A 14,259-nucleotide genomic window follows, 5' to 3' on the forward strand; every position below is an offset into this window, starting at 1 on the left:
CCTGCACCCAAGCCCTGGTGGGTTGCAGTGCCAGGGCCGAGCTGGGGCTGTGGCTGTGTTGCCCTGGCAGCCAGCAGGGACCAATGACCCCTGGGTGGCATTGATCAGTGTCCAAGGGCTTGCACTCTCCCAGCACCAGCCCCTGCAGCCCCGAATATAATTAGAAAAGTGCCCAGACCAAAAATAGAGGGAAAAAGTTTCCCCAGTGGCTGTTTCATGTGCCAGTCACAATGAAAGCCAATGGGGCACGCAGCTGCCTCATGCCCCGATAACCCCACGCCCACTGTTGGGTGACCGGACAGACGGAACCAGGCAGACCTGTCCACACCCCACGGAGGAGCTGGGGACCAGCAGGGAAGGGGCCTTGCAGCATCCCCCATCACCCCACTGACAGGAGCAGACGGCGCAGGAGCACTGGGCTCTGCCCCACGCACCATCTACGGTGAGAGGTCCCCATGCCGGATCGCCACCGCGGTTGTTCCCCATGGTGCTCCCAGCTCTCTGCTGGAGGCCTTTGCTCCCCCTGCCCTCCTTGTGACAGGTTAGGGGGTCCCCTGGGACACAGGATAGGGACACTCCAGGGACAGCCTTGGGTTGGTCTGTGCACACCTGCCCAAGCAGGGAGTGGGGTGGCATTCTGGCGGGTCGTGGGGCGGCTGTGTCTGGAGGGTGGCTGTTTTGCAGGGCACCACAGCACATGCCATGGGGGACTGGAGCCTGCTGGGCCGGCTGCTGGAGAATGCCCAGGAGCACTCCACAGTGGTGGGGAAGGTCTGGCTCACCGTCCTCTTCGTCTTCCGTATCCTGGTGCTGGGGGCAGCCGCGGAGCGGGTCTGGGGTGATGAGCTGTCTGGCTTCTCCTGTGACACGCAGCAGCCTGGCTGCCAAAATGCCTGCTATGACAGCACCTTCCCCATCTCCCACCTCCGCTTCTGGGTCCTGCAGATCATCTTTGTCTCCACCCCCAGCCTTGTGTATCTGGGCCACATCCTGCACCTGGTGCATCTGGAGGAGAAGGCACAGCAGCAAGCAGCAGCACGGGCTGGCAGCGGGGCCAGGCGGCAGCGCCCCAGGCAGTCCCAGCTCCCTGCAGGGGACACGAGGGCACGGGTGTGCATGCAGGGGGCCATCCTGAGGACATACATCTGCAACATTGTCTTCAAGGCTCTCCTGGAAGTGGGCTTCATTGTGGGCCAGTACGCCTTGTATGGGTTCCAGCTGAAGCCCCTCTACACCTGCAGCCGCTGGCCCTGTCCCAACACAGTCAACTGCTACATCTCCCGGCCCACTGAGAAGACCATCTTCATCCTCTTCATGCTGGGGGTGGCCTGTGTGTCCCTGCTGCTCAACCTGGTGGAGATCTACCACCTGGGTCTCACCAAGTGCCGGCGGGGGCCGGGCCCCAAGGCTCGCGTCCTAACCACTCCCGGTGGCCCTGTAGGGCCCGGCAGCACCTATGTCACCTTGCCCAGGGGTGGCAGCCCCCTGGCTGCTGGCAGACCCCCCCATGGCCTGGCACCACTGAAGAAGGCGGGTGCATGGCTAGGGGTGGCTGGTGGGTCCCACAGGGACATGCGAACGGCAGACCTGGCAGTGTGAATGTGGCCTGCTGGGATGGTCAGGGATGGGCAATGCATGGGTGGTCACAGTGGTGGTGAAGTCTCCAGTCTCTGCCAGGCCCAAGGCATGGACCCCATGGCCCGCATAAGAGCTGGGGACACTGCTCAGCACAGGGCTGAGAGCAGAGCTGGGAAGGGAGAGAAAATAAACACTTACTGCACCACACTTGACTCCTGCTCTGCTCACGGGCACTGGGGCATTGTTCTCCAAGTGCTCTGTCCTACGGCCACACTGCATGGCCAGGGCAGGGCCACTGCTGGGTTGGGTGGGGCTGCAGCCCTGTGGCAGGCAGGGCATGCCATGCTGGCACCACTGGGTACTGGGGCAGGGGCCATCGCCCCATGCCAGAGCTGGCAGCACAGCAGGTGCCAGGCAAGGTCAGAAGTGCAGGAGCACAGGCTGGGATGGACAGGAGCAAGGTGCACAGCAGCACTGAGCCACTGGCCCTGTTCTACAAAGCTCACCCTGCCCAGGGGGAAAAACTAGGGGCTGCCAAAGTTTTCCACATCTTTATTTGAAATGAATGGTTTCCAGAGACACAGGGTTAGTCCTACCGCCCTGGCATCACTACAACAAGACTGGTGAGCAGCTCACTCTCCACATGGACACAGAGAACAGATGGCCCCAGGCCAGGGCCCAGAACAATATATACAGGCTCAACAGGAGACCCATGTACAGCTCAAGAAAACCAACCAGAACACGAGAAGGGGCAGGAGGCAGCAGGGAGTGGCACAACTGGAGCCAGACTTGCCTGGGGCAGGGCACTGGCACCCTTTGGCTGTGGGAGGGAGGGGGAGGCCAGGCAGGGCTCCCTGCTTCTGCCAGCAAATGCCTGAGCCCCTGGCTAGAGCAGAGGTTCACACAGATGGTACCTTGCACAAGGGAGGGTCCTTACACCAGGACAGGGAACAGTGGGGAGAGAGGGGGTAGCACTGCCCCAGACCCATCTCCATCAGTTTTCAGCAGACTCAGAAAACATTGACCAAAAGAGAGGGAGGCATCCTGGCTGCACGCAAGGGAGGTGTCCCTGTGGCAAGGCCAGATCTCTGCCCACAAGTTCCAGCACGTGCTCCATCCCCTTCCTGCAACCAACCCAAATCTCTCCCACCCTGGGACAAGAGCTCTCCCTCTAACCCAACAGCTGTCAGGCTGCCTGGGGCCCATGGCCACTGGTTCAAAAACACAGTCCTGCCCCAGCAGCAGAGCTACTGTTCCTGCCTTGATACCTCCAGCCTTGTGAGGGAATGCTAAAGGAAGAGGGAAGTAAAAGCTTCAGGGGCCGCTGGTCTGATGGTGCACTGCATCCTGTGCAATTCCTGCCCTGGGGCACCGGGAGACAGGGGTAGTGGCAGGGCTGGGGGTAGGGGAGAGACAGTGCTGGGCAAGGAGAGCTGCCCCAGGGACTCTGCCACTCCTGTGCCATGGGAACTGGCCCTGGGGAAGATGGCTCACCCAGCAGCCAAAACTGGAGACAGAGCTGAGTGCGGGGGCCATGTACGTAGGGGACGCCTGAAACGAGCAGGATGGGAGGTCCAAGTCTGGTAATGATGCAGGGACAGCACTGCTGCAGCACCATCCCCTCCTATGCTGCGTAGCCCCTGCCCTGCAATGGGAAGCAGCAAGAGGAGGTGTCCAGGGCTGGAGAGCAGCCAGTCCAGCAGCACCTCGCCCTTAGTCCATGTCATCCTCCATGCTGCTGAGCCGACTGTGCTCCTCGTAGATCTCCCTGACGGCCAGGATGCGGTTCAGCATGCTCTCCAGCATGCTGCGGTCCATGGGGATCACCGAGTACCAGAGCGGGGACTCGGCAATGCACGACCGCTCGGGCTGCAGGTAGAACACATCATTGCGGTTCCGCAGGCTCTCGGGACTGTGGAGAGAGAGGAGGGTGAGACCTGGGTTATCAGCTTCAGAGAGCCTGGCCTTATGTCAGGTTTAGCAAGGGGCGCTCACAGCTCATCACAGCCTCTCATCATTCAGTAGAATAAGGAGACAAACTGAGCCTGCAGCTCCTTGTTCAAGGCCAAAACCCCTAAGCACCCAAGCACTGCACTCCTACTGCACGTTCCTGTCAGTCTGGAGAAGGGTAAGAAGAGGCTTGAGAGAAGCATTCTCTCAAACACAGCCTAGTCAAGCAGCACAGAGCCTGGGCAAGACTGTACATGCTCATGTACAAATGTCTGGAGAGCAGCAGTCACTCCACAGGGTCCCATAAAACTGAGAAGTGGCCCCAAAATGGCACACGCCTCTTCTCCAGAGAAAGCCTCACCATTTGGAGAGATAAAACTCATAAAACTTGACTGGGCATCGGAGGGGATTCATCCTGTTCTCCCGCTGCTCCAGCATCGGTACCTCCTCCTCACGCTTCCGTTTTCCAGAGCCGCCATCTGCAGAGGGGGAGAGAGCTGGATCATGGCTGGATCCCGATGGGGGACACAGGGGGAGGAACAGAGATGTTCCCCCAGACCCACCTCGGCTTTTCTTCTGCTTGGCAGGAGCGTAGTAGCGGATGCTCACCACCTTTGTCATGCCACGGGCCGTGGTGCACTTGCGGGACTGGCGCACCACGTTGGTGAAGGAGAGCTGCATGTGCTCCTCCGCTGTCTGCAGCCCGAAGAACTTAGTGTTGAAGAACATGAGGGTGTTGAGAAGCACGAAGGGTGAGTAAACACCCAGCTGTTTGCACTCCCAGAGGTGCTCCTCCTCGACACGGGAGAAAACTGTGTCTGCAACACACAGAGGGAGAACCAGGTCACATCAGCAAGTGGCCTCGTGGCAATCCCTTCACCCTGCCCAGGAAAGCTCACTGCAAAAGACTGACGCTTCACAGCATCTCTTTTTTCACAAGGTTACTTCTACAGAGCCATCAGCAGAGCTAGAGCTCTGCCCAGCCATGAGCCTCTCCAGATCACAGCCAAACCACAGGCGAGAACCCAAATCAATCCTAACTGCTCGTCTCTGTAACTGGCCAAAAAGTGAACGCTAGGTCAATGCTCCACCACACTCAGTGAGCAATTAAGGAAAAGCAGCAGGCATGAGAGATCTGGCCAGATCCTGCCTAGATACACAGGTCTGGAGTCAAATGGCTTTGACTGGGATAGCCAATCTGCAGAGGCGAGGCTGGATCTGTGAACTAACTACCGACAAGACACAGCAGGCAAGGTAGCCCAGATCACAGCATCATGAAAAGCCTCTGCAGAGCTCTAAGTTAGTCCATTCACAAGGCAGCAGCACAGCAACCTTGGCCAAGGCCTAGCACAGTGTGCAGGGCTCATCCATGTGCTGGGAACACAAAGACATCCACCAGTGTGCCTCCTGGCTTGGCATCCTCCTTGCCAAAGGGTGGAAACAGCAGTGTGAAGTGTTGTAAAGATTCAAATTGTCCCAGGATACAAAACACACGTGCCCTGCTCCCAGCTACCCTGACTGTGGGCCACAGAAGTGCTGAAGCGTAAGCCACGCTGGCTCTGCAGTGGGTTTGGGTCAGTACGACCTCAAGACACAGCAGGAATGCGCTGCCTATGCCAAGGTTGAGGCTCAGAGAGAACAATCAGGCCAGAGGATCCAAGGCTACAAGCACAAACTGGATATATATGGTGACTGAAGGTACTCTGAAGACACATACTATTTGGTAAGATTGTGGGTTGCCAGCCACTCAGGGACTTGTTCAGCTCTTGCACGAAGGTCAGGTAGTAAAGGTCTGTAAATATATTCACCATACGATTGTTCTCGAGCAGGTACTAGAAAGGACAGAACACACAGTCAAGAGAAACACAGCAGCACCTGGAATGCAAACCCTCCCCAGAGAGCCCAGGGCACACATGCAGAGCACCCCTCCTTGCACCACCAGAGCTGCTGGGCAGACCCTTCTGAGAGCTGCAAGGAAAACCCTGGGGCATGACAAAGCAGACTTGGTCCTGAAGAAGAACATGAGTTTGGGGAAATCCCCCAGCCCTCCTCAGAGATGTGCAAGAAGGGTGCAAAGCTGGAGAATAGTTGCCACCCTACCCTCTGGGCTTGGGAACAAAGACCAAACCAGGTGGGCGGCTGTCCTGGGCACTGAAGGAGTGCAGACAGCCTCTCTGGGTTCCCAGAAAGCAGAATGAAGGGTACAAGCTCCCCTCACCAGATCTGACCACCAAGTCTGGCTGTAGACAAATTGAGGGCAGCAAGGCCTCCCTCACCTGCTGGATGCCAAGGCAGAGGTAATAGATGCTGTCCGGTTCATAGCGCTCCCCATTGGGCCTGGTTATCTCCTTGACAAACTGGGCCAGGCCGTAGTTGAGCTCAGCTGCTGAGCAGGCCAAGATGTCTTCCTTGATCCTCATGGGCTTGGCTGCAGAGACAAGCACAGCAGCCTCAGACAACAGCCTACAAGGTCAGGAGCACCTCAACACCCCGAGGTCCAGCTTCTGGGAGATTTCTGCCACTCCACTGCATCCAGACAAGGCACTTACGGCCAAAGCGTAGCTCCTCTCCCTTGCTGGTCTCTCCCCCTGCATACTTGGCCTGTACCCAGGACTTCCAGGCATTCACACCGTACGAGTAGTTGAGGACTGTACAGCTGGGCTGGCTGCTCATCGAGTCCCGGGAACAGCTTTCAGAGAGCACCAGGCGCTTCTGCCCCTGCAGAGAGGTGTTCTGTGAGACTGGCCACCTACCTGGGACAGATGCAGGAGTCCTGGCCACCCCTCACACCTGCTGACTGTCAGCTCCCTACAGAGTGCCATGGCAGCAGAGCACCCTTCTGCCGACAGCCAAGCCAACAAGGCTCATTAGTTACGAGGCTCACAGGCAAGAAAAGAGACCAGGTGTCACATCACTTGTAACATTCAAAGCTCCTCTGAAGTGACAAGCAAGTATTTTCATTCAAGGAGTGGCCTGAAAGCCAACCATGCCTTGAAGGGAGAGGGCACAACCTCCCCAGCACACCAAAGACTCTGGCACACTTCACCTCGTACATCCCAGGTGGCAGCTCCCACTCCAAAGCCCAAGAGCTTTAAGCAGGCAGTACCCACAGAGAACTCACCTTCCGGACAGCTCGAGGCAGATCTTGCTCTGTGGACACATCATCTGGTCCCACCAGCCCACAGTCAAAGAGGAAATCCACACTGGGGTTGATGTCTAGAGGGTCTGAAAGGAAACACAGGCAGAAGAGCTCAGCTGAAACTTCTCATCCTGCCCCCTGTGCTGGCCTGATTTTTACAGCAAAATGAAGAGGGAACACTTCACATCCTCTACCACTGCCTGGTACAAACTTTTAGCCACAGCCCAACAAAGGAAATATGGCTCTGGCAGACAATGCTAAGCTTTCTTAGAATAACCAGAAACCCATATTTTCCTCTCTGACAGTTTTTTATTTTTTAAACCTGAGGAATATTCCTCATTCCCTTGTGCTAGGCCAGCACTGTGGACAGCCTGGAACAGGCACCTCAATTCTGTTGTTTGCTGCTAACATCCTGCCTCAGCATTGCTGTGCTCCTGCCAGTCCCTGCCTCTCCTTCCACCTTCTGTTAATGGACACTCAGCAATTCTACCATTTCTCAGGATGCCATGCCTTGTCCAGGTTTCTTGCCTTGCTGGATCCTGTGGAATCATCATTCATAAACACACCAGTGCTGCTGCCCTGCTCTTTGTGCTGTTAAAATCAGCTTCTCATTCCCTCTTCTCTGGGTCTTATGCTCACAAAAGGTAAGTTTAGTCTAAACAAACACACACTCCTTCAGAAGTGATGGTCTCCCCACCCCTGCTGCAAGCAGTCACTGCAGAGCTCTCACACCTGGTCAGTCTGAGGGCATGGGGAGGTTAAGTGCACACAGCTGAGGGCAGTGGGAGGACCCTCAGCACAAGCAGCCCTGCATGCCTGCTTCACCCAGCTCTTACTCTTAGGGAAGTCAGCCTCCAGGTCCTGGCCCGGCTCATCGAGGACATTTGCCATCTTGACAGCCATAGCCAACACATCATCCCGTGCTGGTCCAAACAGATCACAGTCCTCCAGGAGACCCTCTGCACTCTGGTTACTCACCAGATCTGCAATGAAAAAGTTCATCATACACCCAGCTTTCTGGAAAGTCTTACATCTGTTTTCCCTGTAACAGATGAAAAATGAAGTTGGGGTCCCTGCATGCAGCACAGCCCTGTGCTCAGGGCAGCCTCACAACACCTGGGCTGTCCAGCTTTCCCTGGACAGCAAGACATTGCAAGGTTGTTGTCTCCCCAGCCACAACCCCCATTACTGTGATTTGTAGGAATGCAGTAAAGTAAAAAGACCTGCAAGACCAGGGCTGCTAGTTTTGTGAATCAGAAGCTGCTTTAGGGAAGAATCTGAACAGCCACCTGAATAAACTAAGAGAGCTGCACATGTGCCACAAAACTGGCACTCCAATAAGGGACAGTGGCAGGTGCTGCTCCTTGCTGCAGCTCTTCCTTTCTGATACCTCCTCAGCAGAAGCTGAGAACTTGCTCTTCCCTGCTTCCTTTTCAAAGGTTTTGGAAGAGCCACAATCCTGGCAGGTGTTTTAGCTCCAAGAGCTGGCAAACCTCCCTTGATCCCAGCTGTTGGACCAGACCAAGCCATGGCAGAACCTACCACACAGGTCCGAGGAGGCCTTGTCCAGTTCCTCAGCCTCTGCAATCATCTCAGCCATGGCCAGGATGTCAGCCTCTAGGGGATTGGAGGGGATCTTCACCTTCAGCTCCTCAATGGTCTCCACAATCTTCTCTGTGCTCTCCAGTGTGGTGGGCAGGAACATTGGCACAGGCACCTGTGGACAGCAGCACACCATGCAGAAAACTGACAGTCAGTAGACTGGCATAAAAGCAGAGGCAGAAGAGCATGAACAGAGAAGCAGGGAGGGTGCAGCAAGGCAGGATCAAGGTAGGAGAACACGAGCAGGTGGAGCCGTTGCTTACCGGGACAGGCATGGAGAAAGGCACAGGTACTTTCTGGCAGTACATATGCATAGGCACAGGCACGAAGATCGGGACGGGGATTGGCAACACAACCAGCTGGGGCTTCCAGTCAGCCTCTGACAAGAGCAAAAATCCATCAGTGACCTTAATCCCAGAAGTTCCTCCACCCAGCCCTGCTGCATGCTGCCATGCCCCCAGCCATTCAGCACCACAGCCCTTCCAGACGCAAGGGCAGAGCTGGAATAGCAGAAAGTCAAGCCCAGCAACAAGAGAGGCTTGCCTTAGCCAGAAGTACAAATCCTACTCTTACACAGCCCTGCTAAGAGGTCTAGTCACCTTGCATATGCTGCAGACCACACACACATGCCCAACAGGAACTAGAGTGGAACCTGTTTAGCAGACAGCCCTCACACAAGCTAATGATCTCCAGAGGAACAGGAGTTGTACCACAAGAGGTGGGATCACGCTACAGAGGTCTCTACATCTCTCCTTTTGCTGCTGATGGAAACAGGCTCCCTACCCCCAGCCCTGCCATGTGTGCCCTACAACTGCACAGAGACTCCTCAGAACAGTGCCAAACACCCAGCCACTCTGTGCAACATTTCAGGCTGGATTCACAGGTAGTCTGGAGCAGGGACGTGCCACTTGCCTCTCCAAAATGCCCCTGTAATCCTACAGTTAAGTCTTGGTTTCTTACCTGTCTGACATCCTTTGGACTTCATTTCAAACTTGCAGGAGACACCCCGGTTCTGCATCAGTGGTTTACACATGGCAGCTTTGTTTTTCCGAGGGGTGGCTGGAACCAGAGGTGGGGCGGGAGGCGGCACAGCTGGAGACGTTTGGGCTGAGGAGGCCTTTGCTGACAGCTGGGGAAATGCAGAAAGCAGGAGGTTGGTGTCCACCTAAGGCAACACAATCTTTTCCCTACTACAGGTACAGATGGAATGACTCCCAAAGCACCTCCTGGAGCCTGGAAGTCCCCAGCAGATAGGCACTCCCATGGTCAGGCCGTGATGAAGGACTGCCAAGCCGTGCCTGGCAGGCAGCAAGCCTGTGTGCTCCCTCTGCTGTGTCAGGAGTGTCAGGAGTCTGGCAATGGTGGCTCCTGTCCCATGGGATAGAGGGGAACAGTGGGACAGCAACTATACCTAGGCACAGGAAAGCACTGTGCAAAGAAGAGCCAGTGCCACAGTGTCAGGCTATTCTGGAGTTCATCATTGATTCCTGAGGAACAATTATTCTTCCCCCTTGCAGAAGGTATGTTGATGCTGCCTTCCTAGGAGTTCTTTTCATCTCCCACTACCCAGACATCTCAAAATGCACTGGTTGTAGAAGAATGAAGTCTCCCTGAGCAATGGCAGAACTGTCCTCTCCTTGGGGACAGCCCCTTTGTCTTGCAAACTCCTGCCTCCAACGGGTCTTACCATGTTAGCTTCTGCCTTCTGTGGGGAAGGGACAGCTTGTTTTGGCTCTGAAGTCTGACCTGTAAGAGAAAGCAACAACTCTTAAGTTCAAGAGCTCCTGGGCCAACATGTCCCACTGCTGGGACTGGAGGTGCAAGCAGCCAGAGAGCAGGGATAGGCTCCCCAGAAACTGCTCCTGGCCACTCCAGGAACAGTTAATGTTTCCACAATCTCTAGCCCTAACACCTCAGAAGACACTACAACTCCAAAATCAAGTTGTTCCCATGTCATTTTGTGCTCCCTTGCAGTCCACCCCTTCCCCATCACAGCAGGTCAGGAGAAATCCCAGCCCCTTGTAGAGAGAGGAATCCAGGGCTCTAATCCCAGCTCTGCCTATTGGCTTGCTGTACCGAGCCATGGCCCCTCCCTGTGCCTCCATATCCCTGCAACAAATATCTTGGCAAAGTGCTTCGAGATCCCTAGGAAGAAGGTGACAGAGCTAGTAGCAGCATAATGAGATATCCCAGAAAGCAGAGAGACAGCTTTGCCCCAGCCCTAGGGATGCAGTCCATTCCCCTAAGGAAAGAGAGGATCACCTGCAGGTAAGAGGCACATGTGGCAGACACTGGTCAGAGGCGGTGACAGTATCACCCTGCCTTGGATGATAATTCCAGCTCATGTGCTCTGCAGAAAACCTGCACCCATCTCAAAGGCTGGTGAGCTAACAGAGCACCTTCATATCAATCTCCAGTGAGCCCTGGTTACCCATGTGGCTGGCAAAAAGAATTGCCTTCTACCCATGGGCCATGCACGAAGGAGAGCCCTGCAAAGACAGCAGCAGGTCCCAGCACCCAAAGGCAGTGGCGGGTCCATTCACAACTCCTGTACACAGACAGGTCCTTCAGGAAAGACACAGATGCCTAAAGGTCCAACAAAGGGACATTGACACTGTGAAGACTTCCTCTGACCCAAGGAAATGCAGGATAATTCTTGCACAATTTGAGGCCCAACAGGCTCCATTTGCTGACCACCACAGGGGGCAACAGATAAATTCCAGTCAGAGGAAGATCCCTAGTCTGCAGCTGAGCAGTCAGCCATAACATCTGCAACAGTCTCAGGGGCCAAGAACTCACCCTGACAGCCCAAAGTGGATGGGAAGCAGATCCAGGTAGGAAACACCAATGGCTTGAATGAGAAAAGACAAGCTATGGCATATGAGCAGAATTTCTGCTGCAGCAGTATCTAAAGCAAACACGATTGCCCCACTGGCCAATGATAAAGAAAACAAGATTCTCCTGCCATGTGCTATGTGTCCAAGCTTCGAGAAAAGCTGCAGCTTGTTCTTTACTCTCATCCCAACACCAACAAGGAGCTGTCAAGGCATTGCCTGCCACAACTGCGACTTCTACCCTCTCCAGCTGGACAGCCCAGTGCAGAGCCAGCTCCTCTTGGAAGTCTTTGGGCACAGTTTTGAAGCAGAAGCTCCTCAATCCCACACTACACAAACTGTTCCCAGCAAAGGAACATCTGCTTATATGATCAGCTACAAGAACTCTCAGGATCATCAGACTGATAGCAGCCACTGGATCACAGGAATTAATGGTTTTAGGCAATCACTGTTTGCAAGAGAATAAGCAAGAATAAGCAGCTCTGTCCAAGATGGGCCTGAAATCCAGGTAGTCCCTTGTGAGCTGCCAACACAGCTGTCAGGTCCACAGGACACCAGACAGAAGCTGCTCCTCCCGAAATCCCGTGCACAGCACAGTGGGCTGGAAAGATCTCTGTTTAAGTGGGTCCTGGCTCCAGCATCCTTCCTTTGCAAACTCAGCAGTATGCCACAGTCCTGGGGCAAGGATGTCCACAGCTATCCCACATCTGGCAGGGGCCTGGTGTGCCAGAGCATACAGAGGACCCAGTGCCACCAGCACAGCAGCTGCTGGAGTAGCGTGGAACTCGTGCTCAGATGAGCACTGTTGACTGATGAAGGGCTTTTCCTTGGCTCCCTTTAGTCCTTACAGGTTGCACAGAGATGCAGCTGTGGCACCAAGGGTGATGCCCCACATACCAAGCAGCACAGTTCTGGGGGACTTCCAGAGATGTGGCAAAGGAGGCCTGAAGCTCTCGTGGTTGGTGGTGATGGAGAATGTACTTCTCAGTCTTGTGGTCCAGGGCTCCAAGGCGACAACGGCTAAACTGTGTGAAACATGCTTCCCCCTGCAGGCAGAGCTTGCCCACTGTGCCTGTGTCCCAAAAGCAGTGTTACTCGTCACTCACAAGTGACATGCCTTGATAAGCAGAGGACAAATGGAACAGCATGGCTAGGGCTGTGGAATCACTTGGTGAGCTACAGGAACCAGCACGTCACACACCTCTTCCTCCTTGGGCAGCAGAACACTGTGAACCATCAAGCAGAATTCCCATGGGCACCCCTGTGCCAGCAAAAACCAGAAGTTCCTTATCCAGGTCACTCCAGTGTACTGCCACTTGAACTGCACCTCATACAGCCTGTTGTGGAGTGTGGCTCTTGGAAGGCAGGTTGGGCTTCCCCTAGCTGGGGGAACCTGCTGCTTCTGGCAGAGCAGCTCTGCTTTGCTGCCTAAGCAGCAACGACATCCGGGGCTTCCCCTGTCCTATGATCAGCGCACTACAGCCAGGAACTCAAGAGTCTGGAGATGGAGGATGAGGTCTCTGATGCGAAGGTCCTTGTCCTGGTTTCCCCTCCTTGGCACACCCTAGTCAGGGTTTTCCACCTCATGAAATCCCAGGGAGGGCAGCAAAGCCCTGAACCTGCAATGCAGGTATGTCTTGAAGCTTGATGCACTGAAGCAAGTCCCACCATAAGCTGCAGGCACTTTAACTACATCCCCCAGGTCACCCAGGAGATCGTGGCCTACGAAAGACCAAGCAGAATGAGACTGCAGATGTCCGAGGGCCAAGCGGTGTCTTGTCACTGTCACTATGAGCACCTTCCATCCTGAGGGATCCCAAAGCACTTTGCAATCTTCCATAAGGAATTGGCTCAAGTTAATGATAGGAAATGGGGCAACAGGCAGCGAAAATCTCCTCTCCAGCTGGAACTCCATGGATGCAGAATGGGGTTATCTGGGACACAGGGTTGGCAACTCCCCAAAGCTGCAGTGAACTTTGGGTAAGTGGTAGGACTCCAATCTAACATCGCAAGACACAGTGCCTCCAGCAGCTCAGTGCTCCCTCAAGACCGTTCTAGGTTCAGCTCTGGCTGAAGGAGAGCCCACCTACAGCATCACCAGCACCACTTCCTGCAGCACCCTTCTTTGTCCTTGAATGTTTCCCATCCAAGCACTGACCTGGCCCAATCCAGATTAGTTTATGAGATCTGAGAAGGTCACAGCTCGGAGGTGGTGTGGGGCTGCAGGTGGATTGTCATGCCAAACCACGCTGTCCCCTAACCCTGTAAATCGAGCTCTCCGCTGGCAACTTGAGGATGTTAAATCCCTGAGTATCCTCGCTAAGAGTGTGAGCTACAGGCAGCACGCTGGCACCGGCTCCTCCAGTCTGGGCCCTGTGTGTCATAGAACCATAGATGTTAGAGATGGAGAAGCCCATTAGGTCCCACTCCGTCCTTTCCCCCCCAAGGGCCAGTGCAGGATTGTTCCCTAGCGTCTCCTCCAGTCCCGGGCAGGCAGCTTCCACCCCCTGCTGTTGAGTCTTCCCTGTGTCTCTCAGACTGAGCTATGCAGGTCCCCTCCCTCCTTCCTACTCACTGTTCAGCAGGCTCTCGGGCCCCTTCTGCGTGTCCAGGTTGGGCTGGTTCTGTTGATTGTAAAATCGCAGCAGACACTGCTGGTTGCAGAAGTGTTTGATTTGCCCCCGCCAGTGGATGGTTTCCAGCAGCTTCCCCTGACGCTTGCAGGCATGGCACCGAGCTGCCTAAAGCCCGCATCAGCAGGAGAGAAACAACGAGTAACTAACCACACCCCCTCCGAGTGCAACACAACTCTCCAGTGAAAGGTGCACATCGCAAGGTGCTGTGAGCTTCCCCACAGCAGTGCCCTGCCAGTGCCAGCCAGGGACTCCAGCGGTGCGAACTTCTCACAGCAGCACTGGCCGCGGATCCAGCACTGTGAGCTTCCTCAGTGCAGTGCTCTGTCTGGCAGGATCAGCTGGGGACTCCAGCTACGTGAGCTTTCCCGTAGCAGTGTCCCGTCATTGCCAGGCAGGACTCCAGCAGTGCCAGGTTCTCCGCAGCAGTGCCAGCCAGACTCCAGCAGTGCGAACTTCCTCAGTGCAATGCCCACTTATCTGGGTGCTGTGCCCACCACAGCACTTAGCACAAGCTGCCAGT

The 14,259-nt window shown here is 55.3% G+C and overlaps 2 protein-coding genes across 6 annotated transcripts in view; one reads left to right on the forward strand and one right to left on the reverse strand.

Annotated features, from left to right (window-relative positions):
• Positions 1-23: 23 nt before the first annotated feature.
• LOC138110526 (gap junction alpha-3 protein-like) lies at positions 24-1,783 on the forward strand. Its single transcript, XM_069015540.1, has one exon. It carries the CDS (start codon positions 703-705, stop codon positions 1,597-1,599), a length of 897 nt encoding a protein of 298 aa, XP_068871641.1. The 5' UTR covers positions 24-702; the 3' UTR covers positions 1,600-1,783.
• Positions 1,784-2,115: 332 nt separating this feature from the next.
• The window catches only part of ZMYM3 (zinc finger MYM-type containing 3), a 32,832-nt gene continuing 20,688 nt past the window's right edge, over positions 2,116-14,259 (reverse strand). For 3 of the 5 annotated variants that reach the window (XM_069015536.1, XM_069015534.1, XM_069015535.1), the window contains 12 exons: positions 13,679-13,844; positions 9,957-10,015; positions 9,230-9,398; positions 8,533-8,648; positions 8,210-8,384; positions 7,504-7,650; positions 6,650-6,753; positions 6,078-6,246; positions 5,805-5,956; positions 5,246-5,360; positions 3,890-4,346; positions 2,116-3,490 (listed from right to left, as the gene is read on the reverse strand). In XM_069015536.1, coding sequence (XP_068871637.1) covers positions 3,292-3,490; positions 3,890-4,346; positions 5,246-5,360; positions 5,805-5,956; positions 6,078-6,246; positions 6,650-6,753; positions 7,504-7,650; positions 8,210-8,384; positions 8,533-8,648; positions 9,230-9,398; positions 9,957-10,015; positions 13,679-13,844 — 2,028 coding nt within the window. In that variant the 3' untranslated portion in view covers positions 2,116-3,291. The remainder of the gene's footprint in view (positions 3,491-3,889; positions 4,347-5,245; positions 5,361-5,804; positions 5,957-6,077; positions 6,247-6,649; positions 6,754-7,503; positions 7,651-8,209; positions 8,385-8,532; positions 8,649-9,229; positions 9,399-9,956; positions 10,016-13,678; positions 13,845-14,259) is intronic. The other 2 variants (XM_069015537.1, XM_069015538.1) reach the window with 2 other exon arrangements.

Source organism: Aphelocoma coerulescens, chromosome 4A (assembly GCF_041296385.1).
Source record: "Aphelocoma coerulescens isolate FSJ_1873_10779 chromosome 4A, UR_Acoe_1.0, whole genome shotgun sequence".
Taxonomy (NCBI): Eukaryota; Metazoa; Chordata; class Aves; order Passeriformes; family Corvidae; genus Aphelocoma; species Aphelocoma coerulescens.

What these genes read in the sequence shown, in the direction of transcription:
- LOC138110526 (XM_069015540.1), top strand. Translation starts at nt 703, where the DNA reads ATGGGGGACTGGAGCCTGCTGGGCCGGCTGCTGGAGAATGCCCAGGAG.